At 44.0% G+C, this 24,662-nt stretch overlaps 1 protein-coding gene and 1 non-coding gene across 2 annotated transcripts; one reads left to right on the top strand and one right to left on the bottom strand.

Moving 5' to 3' along the window:
- Positions 1-409: 409 nt before the first annotated feature.
- On the top strand, positions 410-481 carry TRNAG-ACC (transfer RNA glycine (anticodon ACC)). The gene has a single exon. It is a non-coding gene; the product is annotated as a tRNA-Gly (tRNA).
- A 6,104-nt stretch (positions 482-6,585) lies between these two features.
- On the bottom strand, positions 6,586-23,898 carry LOC137571094 (vomeronasal type-2 receptor 26-like). Its single transcript, XM_068279775.1, has 3 exons — positions 23,674-23,898; positions 13,268-13,394; positions 6,586-7,505 (listed from the first exon to the last, which is right to left on the bottom strand). The coding sequence occupies exons 1-3, from the start codon at positions 23,896-23,898 to the stop codon at positions 6,586-6,588; spliced, it is 1,272 nt and encodes a 423-aa protein (XP_068135876.1).
- Between the last annotated feature and the right edge of the window lie 764 nt (positions 23,899-24,662).

The following is a 24,662-nucleotide window of genomic DNA, read 5'->3' as shown; positions in this document are numbered from 1 at the left end:
ACATGCTAGGCTGGCTTCAGCATGTAGCATCGTAGTGTGTTGTGTTGGTGGTATAATGGTTAGGATAGCAACCTACCAAGCGATAGGCCTGGTTTCGATTCCCGGCCAATATAAGTGAGTTGGCTTTTGACATCCTACAAATCCCTAAGGAAGCTAATTTTTCTCTTGGATATATCATAATGGTACATGCTAGGCTGGCTTCAGCATGCAGCATTGTAGTGTGTTGTGTTGGTGGTATAATGGTTAGGATAGCAGCCTTCCAAGCGATAGGCCTGGGTTCGATTCCTGTCCAATGTATGTGAGTTGGCTTTTGACATCCTACAAATCCCTAAGGAAGCTATTTTTTCTCTTGGATATATCATAATGGTACATGCTAGGCTGGCTTCAGCATGTAGCATTGTAGTAATTTGTGTTGGTGGTATAATGGTTAGGATAGCAGCCTACCAAGCTGTAGGCCTGGGTTCGATTCCTAGCCAATGTATGTGAGTTGGCTTTTGACATCCTACAAATTCCTAAGCAAGCTCATTTTTCTCTTGGATATATCATAATGGTACATGCTAGGCTGGCTTCAGCATGTAGCATCGTAGTGTGTTGTGTTGGTGGTATAATGGTTAGGCTAGCAGCCTACCAAACAGTAGGCCTGGTTTCGATTCCTGGCCAATGTATGTGAGTTGGCTTTTGACATCCTACAAATCCCTAAGCAAGCTCATTTTTCTCTTGGATATATCATAATGGTACATGCTAGGCTGGCTTCAGCATGTAGCATTGTAGTGTGTAGTGTTGGTGGTATAATGGTTAGGATAGCAGCCTACAGAGCGGTAAGCCTGGGTTCGATTCCTGGGCAATGTATGTGAGTTGGCTTTTGACAGCCTACAAATCCCTAAGCAAGCTCAGTTTTCTCTTGGATATATCATAATGGTACATGCTAGGCTGGCTTCAGCATGTAGTGTTGCTGGTGGTATAGCAGTGAGGAGAGCTGTCTAAGTACCAAGCACAAGACTTGGGTTCGATTCCCAGCCAATGTATGCAAGATGTCTTTTGAAATCCTACAATTCCTTGGAAGACAAGACCCTCCTCCTCTGGAGAAGGAGGAAGAGAAAAAGGACCGAGGGAACAGTCAATAGGCTCTATGGGCTACCATTTAGCATAAAGAAGGTTCCATTTGTGGTTAGTTTATTTTTTCCGCTAGAATCTGGAATTCTGCGGAATTTCTCAAAAATCCAGCGGAATTTTCATAGCGACAGAATTATGCGCTGGCGGAATCCACAAATTCCGGTGGAACGGAATTTGCTCTTTCCGATCATCCCTATATTAGACGGTGGTTTTGCCATCGAATAGTCCCTAGTGGCGATCACCGCCGTGAGACTGATGACGGAGTTACGCTCTGTCATTCAAGCGGGGATGCGCGCGCATTGGTGCGCGGTCCCTTTCTATCCCTATTCCCAGCCACTCTCGCCAATCGGCGTGGAGCAGTCGTTAGGCAGTTAAAAGGTAAGAATCACCTACCTCAAATATGACACAAAAATAATTCATTTGGAATAAAAAATATATTTTTTTTTGTCATACTGTTTGTGAGGTAAGTGATTTTTACCCTTTAGACTGATTTTAATATTTGTATAAATTTTGGGGAGCCCCCTCTAACTTCAGTTTACCATGGACTCCCAAGGGTTATTGTGTACTACTTTCTAAATCTCCAACTTTTTCTTGATAATCGCAAATTTACGATGACACAAAAATTTGCATACATTCTCGCAATTATGGCCATATATAATTACGATTTAGACATCAAATGATTTAGTGCAATCCATTTGTAATTCTGTGTAATTTTTGTGTAATTTTGTGCAATTTTGTACCAATTTAAGCAGTTAACAACAATGCCCCCATACACGCTATTGCCACCAAAATTGCTATGTTAAGGAGAGTGGTGGGAATAAATGAAAAAAAATAACTAAATAAAAAAGGCTTTGTAGTTTTGTACTTTTTAAAAAAATCGATTATAAAAATGCAAAGGAAAAAGGAGTTTTAAAAGCATTTTTCCTTTGCATTTTTAAAATTGATTTTCTCAAAAACTACAAGGTCTTTTTGACTCGTTCCCACTCTTCTCCATAACAAACGTAGTAATTTTCGGAACAATTGCATATATGGGGGGTTTTGCTATTAACCGCTAAAGTCAGCCCAAAATGACATGAAATTGCAAAATTACGGTTCCTGTTTACATTTACAAACCAAATTAATGACGATTTACCCAAATTTTGCATTCGAATTTTGCATCGAAATTGTGAGTTACGATGCAAAAATTGCAAAATTACCATTACGCTAAATTTGTGCTCATCACTATTGGAAAGCGGCAGAACCAGAGGAAACCTGCACACTCCAGAAGGTGGTTGGACCTGCCACACTGAAAGCTTTTTACTATGGATGCCATTCTACAACCCGGGTGTGGAAGTTTCACACTCATCTGTTAATACACCCTTTCCATGGACTTATTGTACCATGAGTAGAGATGGCCCGAACGGTGCGCTGGCGAACGGTTCCAGGCGAACTTTGGGTGGTCCACGATCGCATGCGAATGCGAACTTTCCCAGAAGTTTAGTTCGCCCCCATAGTGCACCATTATGGTCAACTTTTACCCTCTACATCACAGGCAGCAGGCCCATTGTAGCCAATCAGGCGGCACTATCTCCTGGAGCCACCCCACCCCTTATATAAGGCAGGCAGCACCGGCCATTATAGTCGTTCGTGTCCCTGTAGTAATTAGTGAAGGGAAAGCTGCTGGCAGACTCTCATAGGGAAAGATTAGTTGTGCTCTTGTAAGCTTGTTAGCTGGCTGAGTCTTATTCCTAAAATAGCACCCCACAACAGCTCTTTTGAGAGCTAATCTTGTTCTTATGGGTTTTTTTTCCCCTGCACCTTCCTCCTCCTCCCTCCTCGTCTTTTCTTCCAGGGATTTGTAGGATGTGAAAAGCCAGCTTACATACATTGGCCAGGAATCTGACCCAGGTCAACTGCTTTAAAGGCAGCTATGCTCACCACTATACCACCAACACTACCTGCTGAAGCCAGTCTAGCATGTACCATTGTGATATACCCAAGAGAAAAATGAGCTTGCTTAGAAATTTGTAGGATGTCAAAAGCAACCTCACATACATTGGCCAGGAATCAAACACAGGTCAACTGCTTTGAAGGCAGCTATGTTCACCACTATACCACCAACACTACATGCTGAAGCTAGCCTAGCATGTACCATTGTGATATACCCAAGAGAAAAATGAGCTTGCTTAGGGATTTGTAGGATGTCAAAAGCAACCTCACATACATTGGCCAGGAATCAAGCCCGGGTCAACTGCTTTTAAGGCAGCTATGCTCACCACTATACCACCAACTCTACATGCTGAGACTTCTTGGAGCAGACTTACTTCCTCCCTCCAAAAGACGCACATACATCCCCATAAAATAATTCAACAGCATCTGCATGCACAGTCTCTGTGGCACAATCGGTTAGCACATTCAGCTGTTAACTGAAAGGTTGGTAACTCAAGCCCACCCAGGGACAGCCTCGCCTTTTGCATTCAACAGTTGTCCAAAGAGAACCACAAATAGCCATGCAGAATCATCTCTTTATCTCTCTGGGCTTGAACCACCAACCTTTTGGTTAACAGCTGAACACGCTAACTGATTGCACCACAGGGACTGTGCACACAGTTGTTGCTAAATGATTTTATGTGGATGCATGTGTGTCTTGTGGAGGGAGGTAAAAAGTCTGCTCCAAGAAGTATAACGACACTTTAAACAAAAACCATATATATCAAATTTCTACGGTTTCCACAGCCCTGTAAGAGAAAATGTAATAAGGGCCCTGCCGTAACATAGATATTACGGTAGCTAATGTATGTGAGGTTGCTTTTGACATCCTACAAATCCCTAATCAAGCTCACTTTTCTCTTGGGTATATCACAATGGTACATGCTAGGCTGGCTTCAGCATGTAGTGTTGGTGGTATAGTGGTGAGCATAGCTGCCTTCAAAGCAGTTGACCTGGGTTTTATTCCCGGCCAATGTATGTGAGGTTGCTTTTGGCACCCTACAATTCCATGGAAGACAAGACAAGAGGAGGAGGAGGGATTATACTGCCTGATTGATGTATACACATGCAAGATGTGTGAAAGCACTTAAGGCCTGCAATTTAGCATTCAATGTGATTTCTGCCCTTAAAACGCTGCTTTGCTTTGAATTTTCACCAGGACTTTTAGCATGTATTCCACTCCGCCATGCCCCCCTCCAGGTGTTAGACCCCTTGATACATCTTTTCCATCACTTTTGTGGCTAGTATAATTTTTTCTAGTTTTCCAAGTTTGCCTCCCCATTGAAGTCTATTGCGGCTCTCGACAGTTCGCGCGAACCAAGTTCGCAAACCGAAAATCGGAGGTTCGGGCCATATCTAACCATGGGGGCTTCCTGTTCCCTTCTGCATTTTTACATATTCTGAAGAATCTGTTGACTTTCCAGACCTCCGTGGGGGGGCTTATGCATATGATTCTGTCGGCGTACTCTGCCGCAGTGTCACATGATGGGGATTTTGGGCAGTGCAATGCTGTGGGGGCGGGGCATCAGACTGCCAATAGACATCTCAAGTGTAAAACTGGTTGCATCTGAAAGAAGCCAATAGGAGCCAGACTTGAGTCAGAACACCTGATCTGCAATATTGTTCTGGGTCTGTGTTTCACACAGAGGATCAACATAGTAGATAGTCCAACAGCCTTTTTACAGGATTTATGATGGCTGCCTGCAGTTCCCTCTAATTACATTCCCTCAACACTTTGTGAAGGCATTTACCAGCCTGCTAATTGTCTACTTTCCTGCACATAGTCTGGTCAAGTACTTAAAGGATACCCGAAGTGACATGTAACATAATGAGATAGACTTGTGTATGTACAGTGCCTAGCACACAAATAACTATGCTGTGTTCCTTTTTTCTTTCTCTGCATGAAAGAGTTAAATATCAGGTATGTATTCACAATTACAAAAAAGATGGCTCCAAATACTCTTGTTTTGAAAAGTGGAAGAAACAGTGCCAAAAAGGGGAGGGGTAGGGAGAGGGGTGGGAATGGTTTTAGGGTTAAACGGGAGGGGGTTAAAGGGGTGCTGTTAAGGTGGGAGGGTAGGGATGTTTTTCGTAGATTACAACTGGCAAAGTAACCTGTTTTATGTGTGCAGCGGATGTGATTTTCAAATAACCTCTGTAACTATTTTATATCGTTAAGAATATTGTACCACACATAATTTTGATCTCAAGCAAAAACAAGTGAGCTGTACGTCATGTAAAATTGAAAATGCTGTAATCGTATGAAAACTTTTAAAACCAAATAAAACATTTAAAAAAAATATATATCAGGTATGTAAGTGGCTGACTCAGTCCTGACTCAGACAGGAAGTGACTACAGTGTGACCCTCATTGATAGAAAATTCCAACTATAAATCACTTTCCTAGCAGAAAATGGCTTCTGAGAGCAAAAAAGAGGTAAAAAGAGGAATTTCTTATCAGTGAGGGTCACACTGCAGTGTTGCTTGCAAAAATTTGCCTAAGTCATTTTCGCATCGAAAATTCCGTTTTCGAATTCGGTGAATTTTTGCAAAAATCTTTAGAAATATTTGCGTTTTCAACCAGCATCAAAAATTGTATGCGGACGCTTATGCGGAAAAATGTCTGCAATAATCCGCATGTAAATTCATTCTATGCGGACGCTTATGCCTTTATGCGGAAAAATGTCCACAATAATACGCAAGAAACTTCTCTGTATGCGGACGCTAATGCCCTTATGTGGAAAAAAATGTCCGCAATAATACACAAGTAGTGCGAAAATAACGGGCATTAGGCGAAAATTAACGCAAAAAAATTCAAAGGAAAATTTGCCTGTCGAAACGAAATTAGGCGAAAATTCAGCAAAAATTCAGCAAAAAAAATTTTTTGCATTTTCGCTCATCACTGTCACACTGTAGTCACTTCCTGTCTGAGTCAGGACTGAGACAGCCACTTACATACCTGATATTTAACTCTTTCAGGCAGAAAAAAAAAGGAACACAGCATAGCTATTTGTGTGCTTGGCACTGTACATACCATTGTCTATCTCATCATATCACATGTCACCTCAGGTATCCTTTAAATTCAACCAGCTGAAGGTAGAGGTAGTAGAGGAGCCATCCTTGAAATGACAATATTTATCCGGCTAAAACATTAATACAAATTGTACGTTTCTATCCGAAGCAGAAAAGCACACTCACATTGGTGATAGTGAGGGAGAAGTCAGTGCGGACTCGGAGGTTGATCACCGTTTCGCTCAGTCAAGCATTTCATCAGGACATTGGACCAGACTATGTGAACTAAATAAGGTACTGCAATGTCTGACGAGCACTAACTCTAGTAAAGACTAGTTAGAGTCAGAACAAACCATCTGTTGGTTTCAACCTCGATTTCCTGTCTCATTCTAACCTATTATTTTGTTGAACATGCTGCAATTACTTGTTACAAAGATGTACTTTTTAATTTAAAAGTCTATGTAAACTAGCATGGGATTGTGCATTTTGTTTTTTACTTTAGAGTTTGCTTCACCTGTTCTTGCGTCATCAAATTAGACTTAATGTTCAGTTCTGGTCTCAGGAGAATGATGTAACATTTGGGGATGAAGATGCAGCCCAGGAGTCCAGCACTGGAGGCCAAGATGGAGAAGACCTCCACAGCCACCATGTACTTCCCTTTGGTGCTGAGGTAGGCTGGGATGAAGGAGATCCAAACACTGCAGAAGACCAGCATGCCGAAGGTGATGTACTGAGCTTCATTGAAGGCGTCCGGAAGTTTCCTGGCCAAATATGCTACAATAAAGCTCAACACAGCTAAACATCCCATGTAGCCGATCACAGCATAGAAAGCAGTAACAGAGGCCTCGTTACACTGAAATATCATCTTTCCAATTTCTACCTTGGTGTTATATTCCAGATACGGTGGAGAGATGGTCAACCAGAAGATGCAGATCATAACCTCCCCAGAAGAACACACCATCAGAAGAGATACAGAAAAATGTCTACCCAGGCATCTCCTTAGTGTCCAGCCTGGTCTGGTAGCTCTAAAAGCCAAGACAACAGTGACTGTTTTAGAGAAAACCGAAGACACTGAAATGGTACAAAGAACCCCCATAGCCACTTGTCGTAAAAGACAAGACTCCTTGGTGGGAAGTCCAATGAACAGCAGAGGACACAAGAAGGACAAGATCAGTGAGAGGAGAAGGACCATACTGACATTTCGATTATTGGCTTTTACAACAGCTGTCTCTTTGTGTTTGGCAAACAGACCAACCACAACACAAGTCAAGAAACATAGAAAAAGTGCAGCAAGAACAAAACACGATCCAAGTGTATCTCCATAAGATAGGAACACAATAGTCCTTGGAACACACGTGTCTCTTCTCTCATTAGACCAGCTGTACTCCGGGCACTTCAAGCATCTCTCCATATCTACAAAACAAAAACTATCAGTAAAAAATAAAGAAAAAATATTCTTGAGAATTAAAGAAGATCAAAGCAGTGTCATGAGAATATTACATGATGTGCTCCTGCTTCCTCATGCATGCCTGAATGTGCTGCTGCAGTGTCTGATGCAACTACTAGCATATTCCTGTATCCACTCTTACCTGTCTGGACTTTACTTCAGTGTCTCCTACTCCCATACTAACTCCTCTCCAGGCCTGCTGTGTGTTGTATTGTGTACCTCAAGGCTCTGTCCTTGGACCTTTCATCTCCATTTACATTCATGGTCTGGGAAAGTTAGTAAGCTCTTTTGGTTTTCAATATCACCCCAAGCTGATGACACCCAAATCTATTTATCAGCTTCTGACCTATCTACAATCAGGGATGCTCATCCGGATTTAGGGTATCTGAACTACCCAGAAAATCCGAACTTTTTCCGCTATCCGAACTCGGATTCGGATCCTGGATAGCTGTGTAAATACGAATAGCACTATCCGAGTTAACTCAGACATCTATCTGAATTCCGGAATCCGGTCGGATACTTAGGTTGGATATCCAAATCCGGATACGGTAACCATGGAGATGACTCCATGACTTAATTGAGCCAATCAGAGGGCTCCCAGCCTAAGCCCTAGCAACCAATCACAGAAGAGAACCCCGCAAGCCCCTCCTGTACAGTATATAAGGAGGGGTGCTACGATGATAAATCTCATCCTTGCTTGTGACTGCTCACTGAGAGACATCTCCAGTGCTGCTGGCCTAGCAAGTGCTGTATACAGAAATAAACCTAACGTTTTGAGTGCTAAACACCTTCACTAGACTATTGTTCTATTGATTTTTAGTTAGCTAGCTTGTGTAATTGTTTGATTTTATTCAGTGACAGTCAGACTCTGTGCAGCAGCAGCTGCTAGTTAGGTCCTGTGTCTGTGTGTGTGCTGCGCACAGGCCAGGCCTGCTGCTGGCCTGATATTAGCCTTAGCTACAGTATAGGTTAGGGAATTGGATTACTGTGTTATTGTGTAGTTAGTACTGCAGTGCTAGTTAGTTGTTAGAATAGTACTGTGTTAGCTTACTACAGAGTACTGCAGTGCTGCTGTGCTGAGCAGTGTCAGTGTGACAGTTAGACAGTTAGTGTGCACTGTCTTCTACTCTGCTGTCTGTCACTCCGTGCTGATTTTCTTTAAAGTCCAACCCCGATTTTAATAAAGTACAAGTACCCCACATCATCTGGTGACATCATCACATATAAGTTGTACTATGTTTACTGGCACAGGCAGCTGAAGGAGGGGCAGCAAGGCCAAGAGGAGAGGGAGCAACATTGTGGTCACCATCAGCAGTTCTGCCACGTCAGTGTCCATTCTGCCGCTACCCACTGGCCGTCCAGCTGTTAGGGGGAGTCACGCTGCAGAGACGCAGCAGCGTGTAGTGGCCATTTTCCAGCTGATGGTGGATGAGCAGGCCACCATCAGCTCTACAACTGAGACCTCCACCCCCACCAGCACTCATGTTCGCAGCAAGCTGGCAGTGGTCAGACTCGGAGCACCAGAACCCCCTCTGCCACTCCTGCCGACAATGAGGCCTGTTCAGCCAGCCAGTCCTCAGTGGCCTCCTCTGCTCCCTCCGCCGCTTTCCTTGCAAGGAAAAAACGCTGCCAGAGACTGTTGGGCAAGTCTTTCCCTGTTGTTGGCAAGAGGGGAACATGAAGTGGCTGGGAATCACTATGCCTGCCTTTCCACCCTTTACCACCACCACAACCTCCTGGCTCCTCCTGATTGTTAACTATTACTAACTAAGCCGCCTGGTTCAAAAAATTTTTACAGCCGTGGTACCAACGGTAGGTGCCACAGACTTAGTACAATCTCTGGCATGCTCATGGCACATGTTACACCTGCTGCTGCTGCATTGCCCTGCTCCTGCTGCCTGTGCTGCTCCCACCACTGCTGCTGTGCTAATACCACCTATATTTAACCCAAAACACAATTGCTGTGTAATTTTTTTGAGGTGTCTGGGCTGAAAACTGTCATGTCCCAGTTGTGTGGTTGGACTTTGGACACAATGTGAGCTGCATGACCGCTGTCTGGAACCTAGTCCTGATGTTAATTTACAGCCATTTTTTGTTGTATTTTACCTCCCCACATAATCAATTGGTGTTTCTCTTAAAAAAAAAAAAAAAAAAAAAAAAAACATGATGCTTCATGCATCATTTACTTTAAAAAAACGTTTTGGAAGCAATTTAAAGGCCACTTCCGGTTTTCTATACAGATATCCAAATTAATTTGGGTTTACCCGGATAATGGGTTCGGATATCCGATTCTATTTGGATACCAGAACGTTCAGATTCGGATATCCGATTCAGATCTGGATTTCTAGCTATCCGGATCCGAATCAATTCGGATTTTAAAAAGGGGTATCCGAGCATCCCTGTGTAAAGAATAGCGGAGATGCCGCCGCATGGGCAAGCGGCATCGTGGCCATCTCCACGTTCCAGCCGGCGGCTTCTGCCGCACAGCAACATGCTGCTGGTTCGCCTGGTCCTTCTAGTGCACACAGATTGAGAGCTACGCGCGCGTTAGGCGACAGGACCTTTATGCAAGTAAAAGGGGAGCTAATCAAACCGGTCAGCTGACTCCAGCTATGCTCCGGATTGGCTGAGTGACTGGGGCGGCACTGTGGAGCGCTCTGGGTATTTATAGGACTTGCCTGTCTGTTGCAAGTTGTCTGCTGTTGTGAATGCTTACGTGTGAGCGCTCAGACCCTAGTCAGATCTTACAGTGTGTTAGAACCAGCCGGAGCTGGGAATTCACACTGAGTCAGATTCCGTTGATAGCTTTAAGTACTATTGTATTGTAAGACTTGTGTACAATTCTTTAGTCTAGTTCCCAGGTGTTGAAACCAAGGACTTCACACCTAGACTAGGATATTGCTATATTGCTACTGTTCATCTGTTAGTCTAGTTCCCAGGTGTTGAAACCAAGGACTTCACACGTAGACTAGGATATTGCTATATTGCTACTGTTCATCTGTTTGTCTAGTTCCCAGGTGTTGAAACCAAGGACTTCACACCTAGACTAGGATATTGCTATATTACTACTGTTTATCTGCTATGATATCTCACCTTTCTGACTACTCTCTTGCTTACTGATTCGGTACTTCTGCCTATCTGATAACTGTTGCCGACACTGCCTGTAACTGGATACTGAATCAGTCTTCTGCCTCTGTACTATATCTGTCCGTTCGTTGCTGACCTTGCTTGTCTAACCTTTCTGCCCTCACTAGTGGGTCTTGCCACTAGTGAGGGAATACTTTAGGGCTGTCACCTCACCCTTAGGTGATCAGCCTTGCTGTACTGTCTGCGACACTTGCTCCTCAGGTGCCTGTTAGCTGCAAGCAAAGTCTGTTGATCACCTGCTCCTCAGGAGATCATCTTGCAGCACAGTCAGTGGCTCCTGCTCCTCCGGAGTCCACTGGCTGCAGTACAGTCCGATTCCCTTGCTCCTCAGGGAATCCTTGCCTGTAGTACAGTCATAATCACTCATTCTATCTGTGACCACCCTTGCAGCACAGTCAGTGGGCCCTGCTCCTCAGGTGTCCACTGGCTGCAGTACAATCTGAATTCCCTGCTCCTCAGGGAATTCTTGGCTGCAGTACAGTCTGTATTCCCTGCTCCTCAGGGGATCCTAGGCTATAGCCTAGTCTTGATCACCTGCTCTTCAGGTGATCATACTCTCAAGCACCGTCAGTGTTCCCTGCTTCTCAGGTGTCCACTGGCTGTAGTGCAGTCTGAATACCCTGCCCCTCAGGGGATCCTTGGCTGCAGTATTGTCTGTATCTCCCGCTCCTCGGGAGATAAGTTCTCCAATTACTGTTGCATCAAACAGAATACCACATTAGGTGTCCTGTGTCTAGCTATACTAGTATTATTGGTGATTCTGCAGATCACCACATAATCAGGTATAGCATCTGTATTATTGGTGATGCTGCAGATCACCAATAATCAGAAAAATCTGACACCAATTGTTACACCCAGTCTACAAAATTAGCTTGAGTCCCTGACTGTCTATCTGCTGTCTCTACATTCATATCATATTGTTTTCTTAAACTTAAAATGGAGATTTTGTGATATTTCCAACTTCTCTCTCTGCTCTCCCACCCATAGTGACAATTAATATAGAAACCACCCCAACCTCAACTCCTAAACATATCTGTTTGTGTGTAATTCTGGACGCTGGGCTCTCATTTAGACCACATATTAACACATTAACTACCTCCTGCTACTTCCATCTCAAGAACAATTCCAGAATCTATCCCTTCCTTTCACAGGAGGCATCTAAATTCTTGTACATGTTCCAATCATACAGTATCCCTCTGGACTATTGTAGCACCCTACTCTGCAGTATACTAAAACCAGACTGGCCCCTCTCCAGTCCCTACAGTACTCTGCTGCCCTTCTTATCCACTTCTCCTCTCATCCTCTGACGCAGTTCCTTCCTGTAAATCTCTCTCGCTACATATTACCAAAGGATCCAGTTTAATCTCCTCATCCTATCATACAAAACTCTACATAAGTGGTCACCTCCTTACATTTCCACACTAACCTCCAGATACCTCATGCCTGAAACCTTTACTCGTCCCAGGAGACTCTCTTGTCTGCTACTAGCTGCATCACTCATGTCCTCTCACTCCTGCATCTGGTGGGAATCACCTCTCAGGAGCATCAGAGAGGGATCTATCTGTTGGTCGATCTGATGGCAAATCGACCAGTGTATGGCTACCTTAAAAGGGACATCAGTGAGCCGTAGGCACTGAGTTACTGTTTATTTCTGTATTTTTGAGGCACCATGTTTAGCTAACCCAACTTTTAGCCTTCTTATCCAAGGTGGCACTGCACCCTCCCCCCTCTCTTGAAAAATTTTAACCATAAGGTTATGGATCTAATATTGCCAAGAGCTATATTCAATGTTCTGTTGGAGGTTCCCCAAGATCTGGCAGTCAGCAGTTTATCAGAGATGGAGAAATCACGTAGATGTTCATCTCGTTTTTTTTTTTGTCAAGATTCTGTCAAGAGACATCAGACGATCAAACTTGTTTTTGTTTTAAATTGGATTATTCCCTGCCTTGTGTAAGCCTTGAGAAAATGGGACATTTCCTCAAAAGGTGGATTTCATTCATCACCTAGCATCTGCTTTAGACACTAAAGGTCAGGCCCTGATTCATATTACAGGATCCTATAGGCACAAATGTCCTTGCTCCCTAGACTTCACCTTCCATGAACCTACAAACTCCCACCGCATCGCATGTGTGCTGGCTGTCCCAGCTGTCACTTTTCCCTTACTTCTCTTCCCCAACATAGGTAGCTACAGGTGCCCCTTAATATTAGGTAGCCGGAGGTACCCTCAGTATAAAGTAGCTAGTGGTGCCCCCTACTGAAGGGAGATCTTGTCAGTGAAATCCCAAGAGCTGGGTGAGTAAGCTTTCATTCACTCTCTCATAAGGAGTCTACATAGATAAGGCCGGAGGGAGGCACTTGGGGAGGAGAGTGAGCCGCCTTAACATCATCATACGTCTTTAGGTTCATGCCTACAGTGCCTTACGGTAAGGTTTATCTCCACCCTTGCTGCTTCCCTGCCAGAGGATTGTGGACACTAAAAGGTCTAAGCAGTATGAAGAATGCAGGTACGATATTCCATCTTTCTGAAGCGTTATGAATGAGGTAGACCCGTAGGATTATACAGTGATATTTACGCTCTCACCAGTGGCGTTAGTGATCTCTCCTTCTGGGCACGGGGCACAGTCATAGCAGCACCTGTTGAATCCTTCCTTAGGATTTCTGTGATATCCCGGGAGGCAGCTCACACTGCACACAGAGCTGGGCGGAGTCTGGGAGGGAATAAAGAACTCGTCATTTATCATTGAAAGCAGCATAACACGGGATCCGTTGAAAAGGGAGCCTGAGCTGCCTGTATGAAAAGGGCACCTCCATAGACATCAATGTTATTTCTGCAAATTTGGGCTACAAGGTGGTGAAAAGGGCACCAAAGTTTCGTCATAGGTTAGAAGTGGGCGCCCCTTTGTAGCCCTTATTTTTTATTCAGCTACAAGGTTTTCGGCAACAAGGTTTTTTATTCTGCTACAAAAGGGCACCCTTTTACAGGCAAGATTTTTGATTTGGTGGTGCAGGGGGGGTTAGCAATAGGCATCACAAATGGTGGTGGTGGGGGGGGGGGGTCTTAGGGTTAGGCACCACTAGGGGGGTAAGGGTTAGGCACCACCGGGGGGACATAGGGTTAGGTACCACCAGGGAAGTCTTAGGGTAAGTCACCACCTGGGTGGTCTTAGGGTTAGGCACCACCTGGGGGGTCTTAGGGTTAGGCACCACCAGGGGAGTCTTAGGGTTGGCACCACCAGGGGAGTCTTAGGGTTAGGCACCACCTGGGGGGTCTTAGGGTTAGGCACCACCTGGGGGTCTTAGGGTTAGGCACCACCTGGGGGGGGTCTTAGGGTTAGGCACCACCTGGGGGGTCTTAGGGTTAGACACCACCAGCAGAGTGTCAGGAACCTGCCCCGTGGCAAGCCTGCAGATACGGTTCCCAACTTCGGGTTTGACCAGATCGAGAGGGGAGCAGCCTTATTTAACCTACAACAAGTCTGTCTCCCCTCAAAGCACTTCTCACTGCCACCACTAGCTGCCGCTAGACACTTCCACTCTGCTGTCAAGTGATCTGCACGCAATCCGTGTTTTCGTAGTCGGGTCAGCTTTGCGCTTTAGGCCGAATATGGGAACACCACGCACACACACACAGTACAATCGTACAGTAGCACGGCACAATCAGGCACGGACTTTGCAACGTAAATTACACTTAGTGATGGGCCGAACCTCCGATTTTCGGTTTGCAAACCCTGTTCGCGAACTTCCACGGAAGGTTCGGTTTGCACGAACTTCCGCAAACCGCAATAGACTTCAATGGGGAGGCAAACTTTGAAAACTAGAAACATTTATGCTGGCCAGAAAAGTGATGGAAAAGCTGTTTCAAGGTGTCTAACACCTGAGATCTTTCAGTGACTACAAGAGAGGAAAAACATTTTTCAAAAAGACCTTATAGTTTTTGAGAAAATCATTTTAAAATAACTCCTTCTGACCGTTGGAAAATTAACCACTTCACCACTGAGGGGTTTTACCCCCTGACCACCAGAGCAATTTTCACCTTTCAGCGCTCCTTCCATTCATTTGTCTATAACTTTATTATTACTTATCCCAATGAAATGAACTATATCTTGTTTTTTTTTGCCACCAATTAGGCTTTCTTTAGGTGGGACATTATGCCAAGAATTATTTTATTCTAAATGTGTTTTAATGGGGAAATAGGAAAAAATGTGGGAAAAAATTATTATTTTTCAGTTTTTGGCCATGATAGTTTTTAAATAAAGCATGCTACTGTAATTAAAACCCATGAAATGTATTAACCCATATGTCCCGGTTATAAAACCATTTAAATTATGTCCCTATCACAATGTTTGGCGACAATATTTTATTTGGAAATAAAGGTGCATTTTTTTCAGTTTTGCATCCATCCCTAATTACAAGCCCGCAGTTTATAAAGTAACAGTGTTATACCCTCTTGACATAAATATTTAAAAAGTTCAGTCCCTAAGGTAACTATTTATGTTTTTTTTTTATTGTATTTTTTTTTTTTTTTATTACAAAAAAAAAATAAAAATTGGGGAGTGTGGGAGGTAATGAGTTAATTTATTGTGTAAATGTAATGTTTGTATATGTAAAATGCTTTTAGGGTGTAGTTTACTATTTGGCCACAAGATGGCCACAGAGTGTTTGTTTACATGCGACCTGTAAGCGTCCGGAAGGACGCTTACAGGAAGCAGTAGGAGGCTGGGAGACGCACAATGATCTCGCTGTTTCTGAAAGAAGCAGCAGATCATTGCGGGGGCTAGATCAATGAACGGGAATGGATTTTCCCGTTCATTGATCTCCGGGCGAGCGGGCGGCGGCGCGCACGAGCGGCGGGAGCGCGGACAGCGGCGGTAGCGCGGAAGGTACGGATTTCTCCGTCCCTGGTTTTTTAGGAGGGAAAAAAGGGGCGGAGAAATTCGTACCGCTGGGGGTAAAGTGGTTAAACGCCCGCCGACTTTAGCAGTTAATAGCAAAGCCCCTTTGAAAGCTAGAAACACCAAACTTGTAGGAAATGTTAAAGGGAAACTATGGCGGAAAATTGTACAATTTAAAATATGTGCAAACATATACAAATAAGAAGTCTGTTTTTTTTCCAGAGTAAAATGAGCCACAAATTACTTTTCTCCTATGTTGCTGTAACAGTAGCTAGTAGAAATCTGACAGAAGCGACAGGTTTTGGACTAGTTCATCTCTTCATGGGGGGATTTTCAGGGATTTATTTATTTTCAAAAGCACTTAGTGAATGGCAGTTGCTCTGTCTAACTGCCAAAAAACTGTGTAGCGAGCAGGGAGGCTGGCCAGCATCATTGTTTAAATCCTTTTTCTGGAATATCTTTATAAAGAATAAAAGCCATGCTGAGAATCCCCTATGAAGAAATCGACTAGTCCAAAACATGTTTTTGTGACCCTAGGCTATGACCTCTTTGGCCTAGGGGCCCCACCAGTTATGATCCCCCTAACAGTTCCTACACTGCTAGAAAATGTGCCACTGCTGAGCCATTGCCCTTTGAAATGGTGTGAGATTTCCCACGCCAATATCCACGGTAAACGATCCAACGAACAATGTATCCTCTTATGTTGCATTCTTCAATTAAGTTGATTGAAGATCTCCGACGCTTCCCACATAGTAGAAAATGCTATAGCTGCCGGCTCCTGCTGTCTCTCCCCACCTCCTCACCTGTCACCCTCACCTAGCCTGGCACCCGGTGCACCCATGAGTGCCAGGCTAGGTGAGGGTGACAGGTGCAGGCAGGTGGGGAGGGACAGCTGTGGAACCGGCAGCTTCACGTCCTGCTCAGGACACATTCTCTGCTATACTAACAGTTCATGAATCATTTGGTTCTATTTAATGAATCGGTTCTTTTTTTTATGAATCGGCTAATTTTACTTTGAAACTTTAAAATAGATTTTCTCAAAAAGTATAAGGTCTTTTTGAAAAAAATTGTTTCCTCTTGTTCCCACTATTCCACTTAACATTTCCAACAATTTTGGTGCTTTTACTATGTAAGGGGACTTTGCTATTAACCGCTAAAGTCGGGGGCCATTAAAGTCTATGGGCGAACCGAACTTTGAAAAAAGGTTCCCGGTTCTCTGCGAAGGCGAACCACCCTAAGTTCGCCTGGAACCGTTCGCCAGCGAACCGTTCGGCCCATCTCTAATTACACTGCAGTCTCTCTAGGCTATGAGCGTTAGCTTGGTACAGCAGGAGTCACACTTATTAAATAACAATTTAATATTCCAGAAAAAAAAGTGGAACAATGCAGAAAATAATATATACAAAAGATTTACAAAAACAAAGTAAAAATTACAAAATAAAAATTACAAAGATACACACAAGACAGTTTGCATAAAATAACAGGGAAATAAATGTTACCAGCATATACAGAGCGTTGTTTGCGGGAGAACGCAGTTAACGGCCATGGCTGCAATTTATGTTCGTCAGAATCTCCACCATTGAAATTGCCCAAATAAACAGGTTTTTGTGACCCTAGGCTATGACCTCTTTGGCCTAGGGTCCTGCAACTCACCAGTTATGATCCCCCTAACAGTTCCTACAATGCTAGAAAATGTGCCACTGCTGAGTCATTGCCCTTTGAAATGGTGTGAGATTTCCCACGCCAATATCCACGGTAAACGATCCAACGAACAATGTATCCTCTTATGTTGCGATCTTCAATTAAGTTGATTGAAGATCTCTGATGCTTCCCACATAGTAGAGAATGCGTCCTTTCAGACGCATAGCTGCCGGCTCCTGCTGTCTCTCCCCACCTCCTCACTTGTCACCCTCACCTAGCCTGGCACTCAGTGCACCCATGGGTGCCAGGCTAGGTGAGGGTGACAGGTGCAGACAGGTGGGGAGATACAGCAGCTGAGCCGGCAGCTTCACGTTCTGCTCAGGACGTATTCTCTGCTATACTAACAGTTCATGAATCATCCGGTTCTTTTCAATGAATCGGTTCTTTTTTTATGAATCGGATCATTTTACTTTGAAACTTTAAAATTGATTTTCTCAAAAAGTATAAGGTCTTTTTGAAAAAAAAATGTTCCTCTTGTTCCCACTATTCCACTTAACATTTCCAACAATTTTGGTGCTTTTACTATGTAAGGGGACTTTGCTATTAACCGCTAAAGTTGGCGGCCATTAAAGTCTATGGGCGAACCAAACTTTGAAAAAAGGTTCCCGGTTCTCTGCGAAGGCGAACCACCCTAAGTTCGCCTGGAACCGTTCGCCGACGAACCGTTCGGCCCATCTCTAATCACACTGCAGTCTCTCTAGGCTATGAGCGTTAGCTTAGTACAGCAGAAGTCACACTTATTAAATAACAATTTAATATTCCAGAAAAAAAAGTGGAACAATGCAGAAAATAATATATACAAAAGATTTACAAAAACAAAGTAAAAATTACAAAATAAAAATTACAAAGATACACACAAGACAGTTTGCATAAAATAACAGGCACATAAATGTTACCAGCATATACAGAGCGTTGTTTGCGGGAGAACGCAGCTTCTGACCAGTAGTCGGGGCAGCTCTAGCGTCTTTGCTATCTCCAAGGAGCTACCCGCTGTGACTATCCTAGGCCACTTATATAGTCCGCAGTGTGGCCCGGGGGTATTTAATGTTCAGTCCCAAAACTAATGCAATCTCTCAGATTGTCATATCCTTTCTGTGATATGCAACCTTCAAAGCTTTCCTGTTTTTACACATAGACTTCAAACCACCTCACACACTTCCATTAGGCTGTCATATGTAAACTTCAAACGTTCCTGTGTTAGCTTCCACTGTCCAGACTCATTTTAGTCTGGATTGTATTTTGGCTTGTTTACATATACACAAAGTTCAAAGCAATGCAACACCTTTGCAGGATGCAGGACAAAAGAGGGGCTCATTATCTAATTACCTCTTTCCTTGCTGGGAGGACAGGTTACAGGTGACAAAGCAAAGTATACATATGAGACAGTATTCGGACCAAAGGGTAGCTATTCAGACCAAAGGGTAGCCGATCACCTGTATATGCTTCAAAGCAACTGTCTGATTAAGTGTTTCCTAATTAGAAGCAGACAATGGTAGCTTCTCCTGCTGGACAATGAATGCAGAGTTAATTTACATTTACATACAGGAACTCACATGAAGCCCACTGGCAGACTAGTATACATACGCACATCTGACAGAATACACAGCGGACATAAAAATGGAAAATATGGCTTCTGTATTATCCCAACATCAGAACTAGCTGCGATATCATGACACAGAGTCTTAGGGTTAGGCACCACCTGGGGGTCTTAGGGTTAGGCACCACCAGTGGGGGTTAGGGATAGGGGAGGGTTCTGTGGGAGAGTAGGGAGAAGGTAGGTCATAATAATCACCAGGTGGTGTCTTAGGGTTAGGCACCTCCAGGGAGGTGTTAGGGTTAGGCTCCACCAGGGAGGGTATGGTTAGGCAATATCAGGGGAGGGTTCTGTGTGAGAGTAGGGAGCAGTTAGGTCATAGTAATCACTTTTCTTAGCTATATCTAGAGCCCTTTTACAGCCCAACAAATTTTGCCTATAACAGCATCCTTTTTATAAACTAAAATTAGATTTTTCGGCTACACCAGGCACCCTTTGTAGTCGAATTTAGCATATATGGGCTACACAGGACACCCTTTGTAGCTGAATTTGGCATATGGGCTACACCTGGTGCCCTTTGTAGCCAAATTTGGCATATGTGGGCTACATCAGGTGTCTATTGTAGCCGGATTTGACATATATGGGCTACACCAGGCACCCTTTGTAGCCAAAATTGGCATATATGGGCTACACCAGGCACCCTTTTTGTAGCCGAATTTGACATATATGGGCTACACCGGGAACCCTTTGTAGCTGAATTTGGCACTTGAAGATCACAGGAGCTATAGGTTTTAAACATTATATCCTTTGGATTTTTTAGAGACTAGCCCTGTTTGTGCAAGTCATTACATAGTTTCATAGTTACATAGTTATTTTGGTTGAAAAAAGACATACGTCCGTCGAGTTCAACCAGTATAAAGTACAACTCCAGCCTGCTCCCTCACATATCCCTGTTGATCCAGAGGAAGGCGAAAAAAACCCTTACAAGGCATGGTCCAATTAGCGCCTAAAGGGAAAAATTCCTTCCCGACTCCAGATGGCAATCAGATAAAATCTGAATTCGCGCCACGCCAAATTCAAAGTTATATCTTTATTAAGTCACTTTAAAAATGTACAGGATAGGTCAAGTGTATGTATATATGTATACATCACTCTCAATTGAACACTAATATGTCAAAAGTAAGTAAATCAGTTTTTCTACAGGGGTTGGGGGCTTACTGTGGGCTTCCTCCAGGTCCATGAGGACTGTGGTCTCCCTCGCCAACCTCCCCAGCCGCTCTGTTCTCCCAGGATCACCTCCGGTATTTTCCAAATTTGGACCAGTTGTGCTGTTTTGTGCCTGTGCGGTAGTACTGCACTGGTGCAGAATTATCCCAGCCAAGGGAACATGATGGGGGAGTGGTGCAGCTGGGCAGTGCAATGCAAAATGATCCCAGCCACAGGAGCATGACGGGGGTGTGGTGCAGAAGGGCAGCACAGGTGCAGAATGACCCCAGCCACAGGAGCATGACAGGGGCGTGGTGCAGCTGGGCAGTGCAATACAAAATGATCCCAGCCACAGGAGCATGACAGGGGTGTGGTGCAGAAGGGCAGCGCAGGTGCAGAATGATCCCAGCCACGGGAACATGACGGGGGCGTGGTGCTGCTGGACAGCGCAGGTGCAGAATGATTCCTGCCATGGGAATATGACGGGGCGTGGCGCGGTTGGGCAGCACAGGTGCAGAATGATTCCTGCCATGGGAATATGACGGGGGCGTGGTGCTGCTGGACAGCGCAGGTGCAGAATGATTCCTGCCATGGGAATATGACGGGGCGTGGCGCAGTTGGGCAGCACGGGTGCAGAATGATTCCTGCCACGGGAACATGACGGGGGCGTGGCGCAGTTGGGCAGCAAAGGTGCAGAATGATCCCAGCCACGGGAACATGACGGGGGCGTGGTGCGGTTGGGCAGCAAAGGTGCAGAATGATCCTAGGCTAGCCACGGGAACATGACGGGGGCATAGCGCGGTTGGGCAGCACAGGTGCAGAATGATTCCAGCCACAGGGACATGACGGGGGCGTGGCGCGGTTGTGCAGCATATGTGCAGAACACCACCACTGGAGAAGATACCAGAGGAAATCCTGGGACAATAGAGCAGCTGGGGAGCCACAAGGGTTTGCACGCAGCAGATCGCGTGATAATTGCTGTGATAGCAGTTATCACGCTTTAGTCAATCAAGCCCTATATGCGTTTTTGGCAAATTTTAAGCGTGAGCATTTTTTTCAAAAACGCCCTGAAAGCACTTACACCAATAATCTCTATGAGACAGTTCACATCTGAGTGGTTTGTTTCCGATCTGCTCAGAAAAGCGGTACCTGGGCCATTTTTGAGGTGATTTTGCTTCAATGGAGGGTACAGGAAAAACGCAAATGCTCACAAAATCGCTTTGACCACAGCATCTTATTGATGCTATTGGTCATTGATTGCAGGTACTTAGATTGGTTAATGGAAACTGTGTGCCAATACACTGATCTGTGTACTAACGGGTGGCGATGTGAACACACGTGAGAGCGCGCATAGAACGATTGTGGCAAGATATGCATATCTACACTCCTGAAGCTAAGATACAGTTTCCAGGGGTGTAGATATACTGTAACATTGTCACTAAGTGGTTAACCCATTCAGGTTCTGTGGTTTTCATGAGAGAAATGTTCACCTCCCATTCATTAGCCTATAACTTTATCACTACTTATCACAATGAACTGATCTATATCTTGTTTTTTCCGCCACCAATTAGGCTTTCTTCGGGGGGTACATTTTGCTAAGAGCCACTTTACTGTAAACACATTTTAACAGGAAGAATAAGAAAAAAAATGGAACAATTCATTATTTCTCAGTTTTCAGCCATTATAGTTTTAAAATAATACATGCCTCCATAATTAAAACTCACGTATTGTATTTGCCCATATGTCTTGGTTATAAGACCGTTAAAATTATGTCCCTATCACAATGTATGGCGACAATATTTTATTTGGAAATAAAGGTGCATTTTTTCCATTTTGCATCTATCATTATTAACAAGTTTAAAATAAAAAAATATATAGAAATATTTCATCTTTACATTGATATTTAAAAAGTTTAGACCCTTAGGTAAATATTTACATGTTTTTTTTATTATTGTAATGTTTTTTTTTATAGTAAACATTTTATTTGGGTAGTTTTGGGAGGGTGGGGGGTAAACAATAGATTTATAATGTAAATGTGTGTTCATTTTAATGTATTTTTATTTTCAGTTGTAGTATTACTTTTTGGCCACAAGATGGCGGCCATGAGTTTGTTTACATGACGTCACTCTAAGCGTAACACACGCTTAGAGTGACGCATTGGGGAGGGAACGGCCAGAAAAGGCGCAGCTTCCGAGAGAAGCTGTCACTTTTTCAGCGGGGGAGAGGAATCAGTGATCGGGCACCATAGCCCGATACATTGATTCCCTGGCTACCGAATCCGTGGCCGGGAGTGCGCGTGCATGCGCGCGATCGGCCGCGGGGGCGCGCAGTAGCGCACATGGTTCCTGGATGTAGTTTCTACGTCCAGGAACCAAAATAGGTTAAATAAGTGATTTGGCAGGGGCAGCGGTGTACAGAGTTCAGCCGGCCCATAGGTGAAGTTGCAGGCTGAGCTACTGACTGTCACAAGCAGTGAGCGCCGCCCACAAAATGGCAGCTGTTGTATTAAGCATCCAGAGGCCGCAGCTAGACAAGATTTGGGGCACTTATGCTGGGCATCTGGGGCATCCCAAAACATATCCGTGGCACGAGCCCTGGCTATAAGAGACGCGCCTGATTCCTAATCTAAAAATGAAGGTATATATTATCCAGGAATTATTCATTCCACAAAAAGGGGATAAAATAACAATTCCCTAGGTGAAAATCTTTCAGTATCACAAAAAATTCCTCTCCCTGATTTACATTCTGAAATGTATCACTGGTGGTGACCTCTTTAGTTCTGCCAGGTGATCTGTACGGAATGTTTGTTACTGAGAGTTCTATGCACAGAGGAAGATGCTGCTTGCCTGGCAGTTGGAAACTACTGTTATTTCCCACAATACAACAGACAGCAAACTGTCAGGGGCCATGGTTATGACATCACCTGGTGGGAGGGGTTTCACCACAATATCAGTCACACAGACCCTTGATGCTCTAGTTGAAAAAACGATAAAGATTTCTCATAGGAAAAGGGGTATCGGCTACTGACTGAGAGGTACAGACTAACCAGCAAGCTCATGGTGACCCAGAACTCATTGGAGTGTGTAAGGGACTACAATAGTCCTAAAAGCCCCCTTACTAAGATGTTAAGAAAAACAAAAGTTTGCTTTCCTAAAACAGAAAGAATTTGCGATAATTCAGGTTGGAGTGAGCTTGAGATGTCTCCCACAATGCATCACTGCTGGATATATGCAAATTACCCATTGTTACCCTTAGAAGCTAAACACACCTCCAGAACCGCTGGAATGCAATGACGTGTCAGCTTGTTAATATGTACAGAGCCATAATAATCCAACATGCATACAGACTGTTTCGGATTGTTTGACCCTCATCAGTGCATGGCATGGATTAATTTGGCTCTATGGAGTAGGGCTTGTAACACCGAGAGGTACAGACTAACCAGCAAGCTCATGGTGACCCAGAACTCATTGGGGTGTGTAGAGGACTACAATGGTCCTAAAAGGCTACTGACTGAGATGGAGTTCAGTCCTTGGATAAAGTTCCTCTTTAAACCATGGCAGCTTTTTCCTGGTCCTCTCTTTCCTGCTTCGGTTTGGACATGAAGTGCATCAGCTTCTGTAGAGATAATATTTGTTGTTTGCAGGCAGAACATACCTGAGTGAAAGCTGGATTCCACAATACCGCGCTGTCATCAATCTGTATCTGGGAAGCTCCGCCCCTCTGGGAATAATATCCAGCTGTCTTTGTCTCTTTTGTTGAATTTGGCCACATCACTAAGTTTAAAATGTCAAACTTTGCTAGATAATTCCCCTCCTCATCAAAGGTCACCTCTTCTCCCCCGAGGGTCATCATCTGCATGTTCTTCAGATAATAATTCATCTGGAGGTAAGAATAGCAATAATACTTTCACCATTCATTCACCTGTTTAGACTTTTTCATATGACTAATTCACAGATGCGTCATTTAGTGTCCAATAAGTAATTTTGCCAAAAGGCATTTGTGATAATTCAGCTGTAATTGAGCAACTGTGGTTTCCCATAATGCACCACTCCTGAATGTGCAAATCATCTCTTTATGCCAGGCTTACATGCAGACCCGCTGGGGTATAGCAGGAAGCGGGAAAAAAGGACGCCGCCATTCACTCTCATAATAAATAACGTTTAATGGGCGCCGAGCAGGAAAAAAGGGCGCCGGAGTTAAATAAAGTTTACAAACGGCGCCCGGAGATTTTTAATGATTTATAACTGTGCTTGTGGTGGTTTAAGTTTATAAAATGCACCCGTGCCGAATAACGTTTATAAAATACTAAACATATTTATCTTATTTAACTAGTTAAAACATTATTTAAAGTTTTATCCCTTACTGTTTGTAAAACATTATTATTCACAAAATAAAGCAATCAGTACGTGACGTAAATTACAATATATTTTTTGTAGCCACAATTAGTAAAATATTATTATCCACATAATAAAGCGATCAGTAAGGGGGATGTTTAGGGTTAGGCACCACCAGGGGGGTCTTAGGGTTAGGCACCACCAGGGGGGTCTTAGGTTTAGGCACCACCAGGTGGGTCTTAGGGTTGGGCACCACCAGGGGGGTGTTAGGGTTAGGCACCACCAGGGGGGTCTTAGGTTTAGGCACCA

The sequence above is a fragment of the Hyperolius riggenbachi genome, chromosome 4 (genome assembly GCF_040937935.1).
Source record: "Hyperolius riggenbachi isolate aHypRig1 chromosome 4, aHypRig1.pri, whole genome shotgun sequence".
Classification (NCBI taxonomy): Eukaryota; Metazoa; Chordata; class Amphibia; order Anura; family Hyperoliidae; genus Hyperolius; species Hyperolius riggenbachi.
The sequence above is the reverse complement of the archived record's forward strand: the minus strand, read 5'-3'. Positions and strand labels throughout refer to the sequence as shown.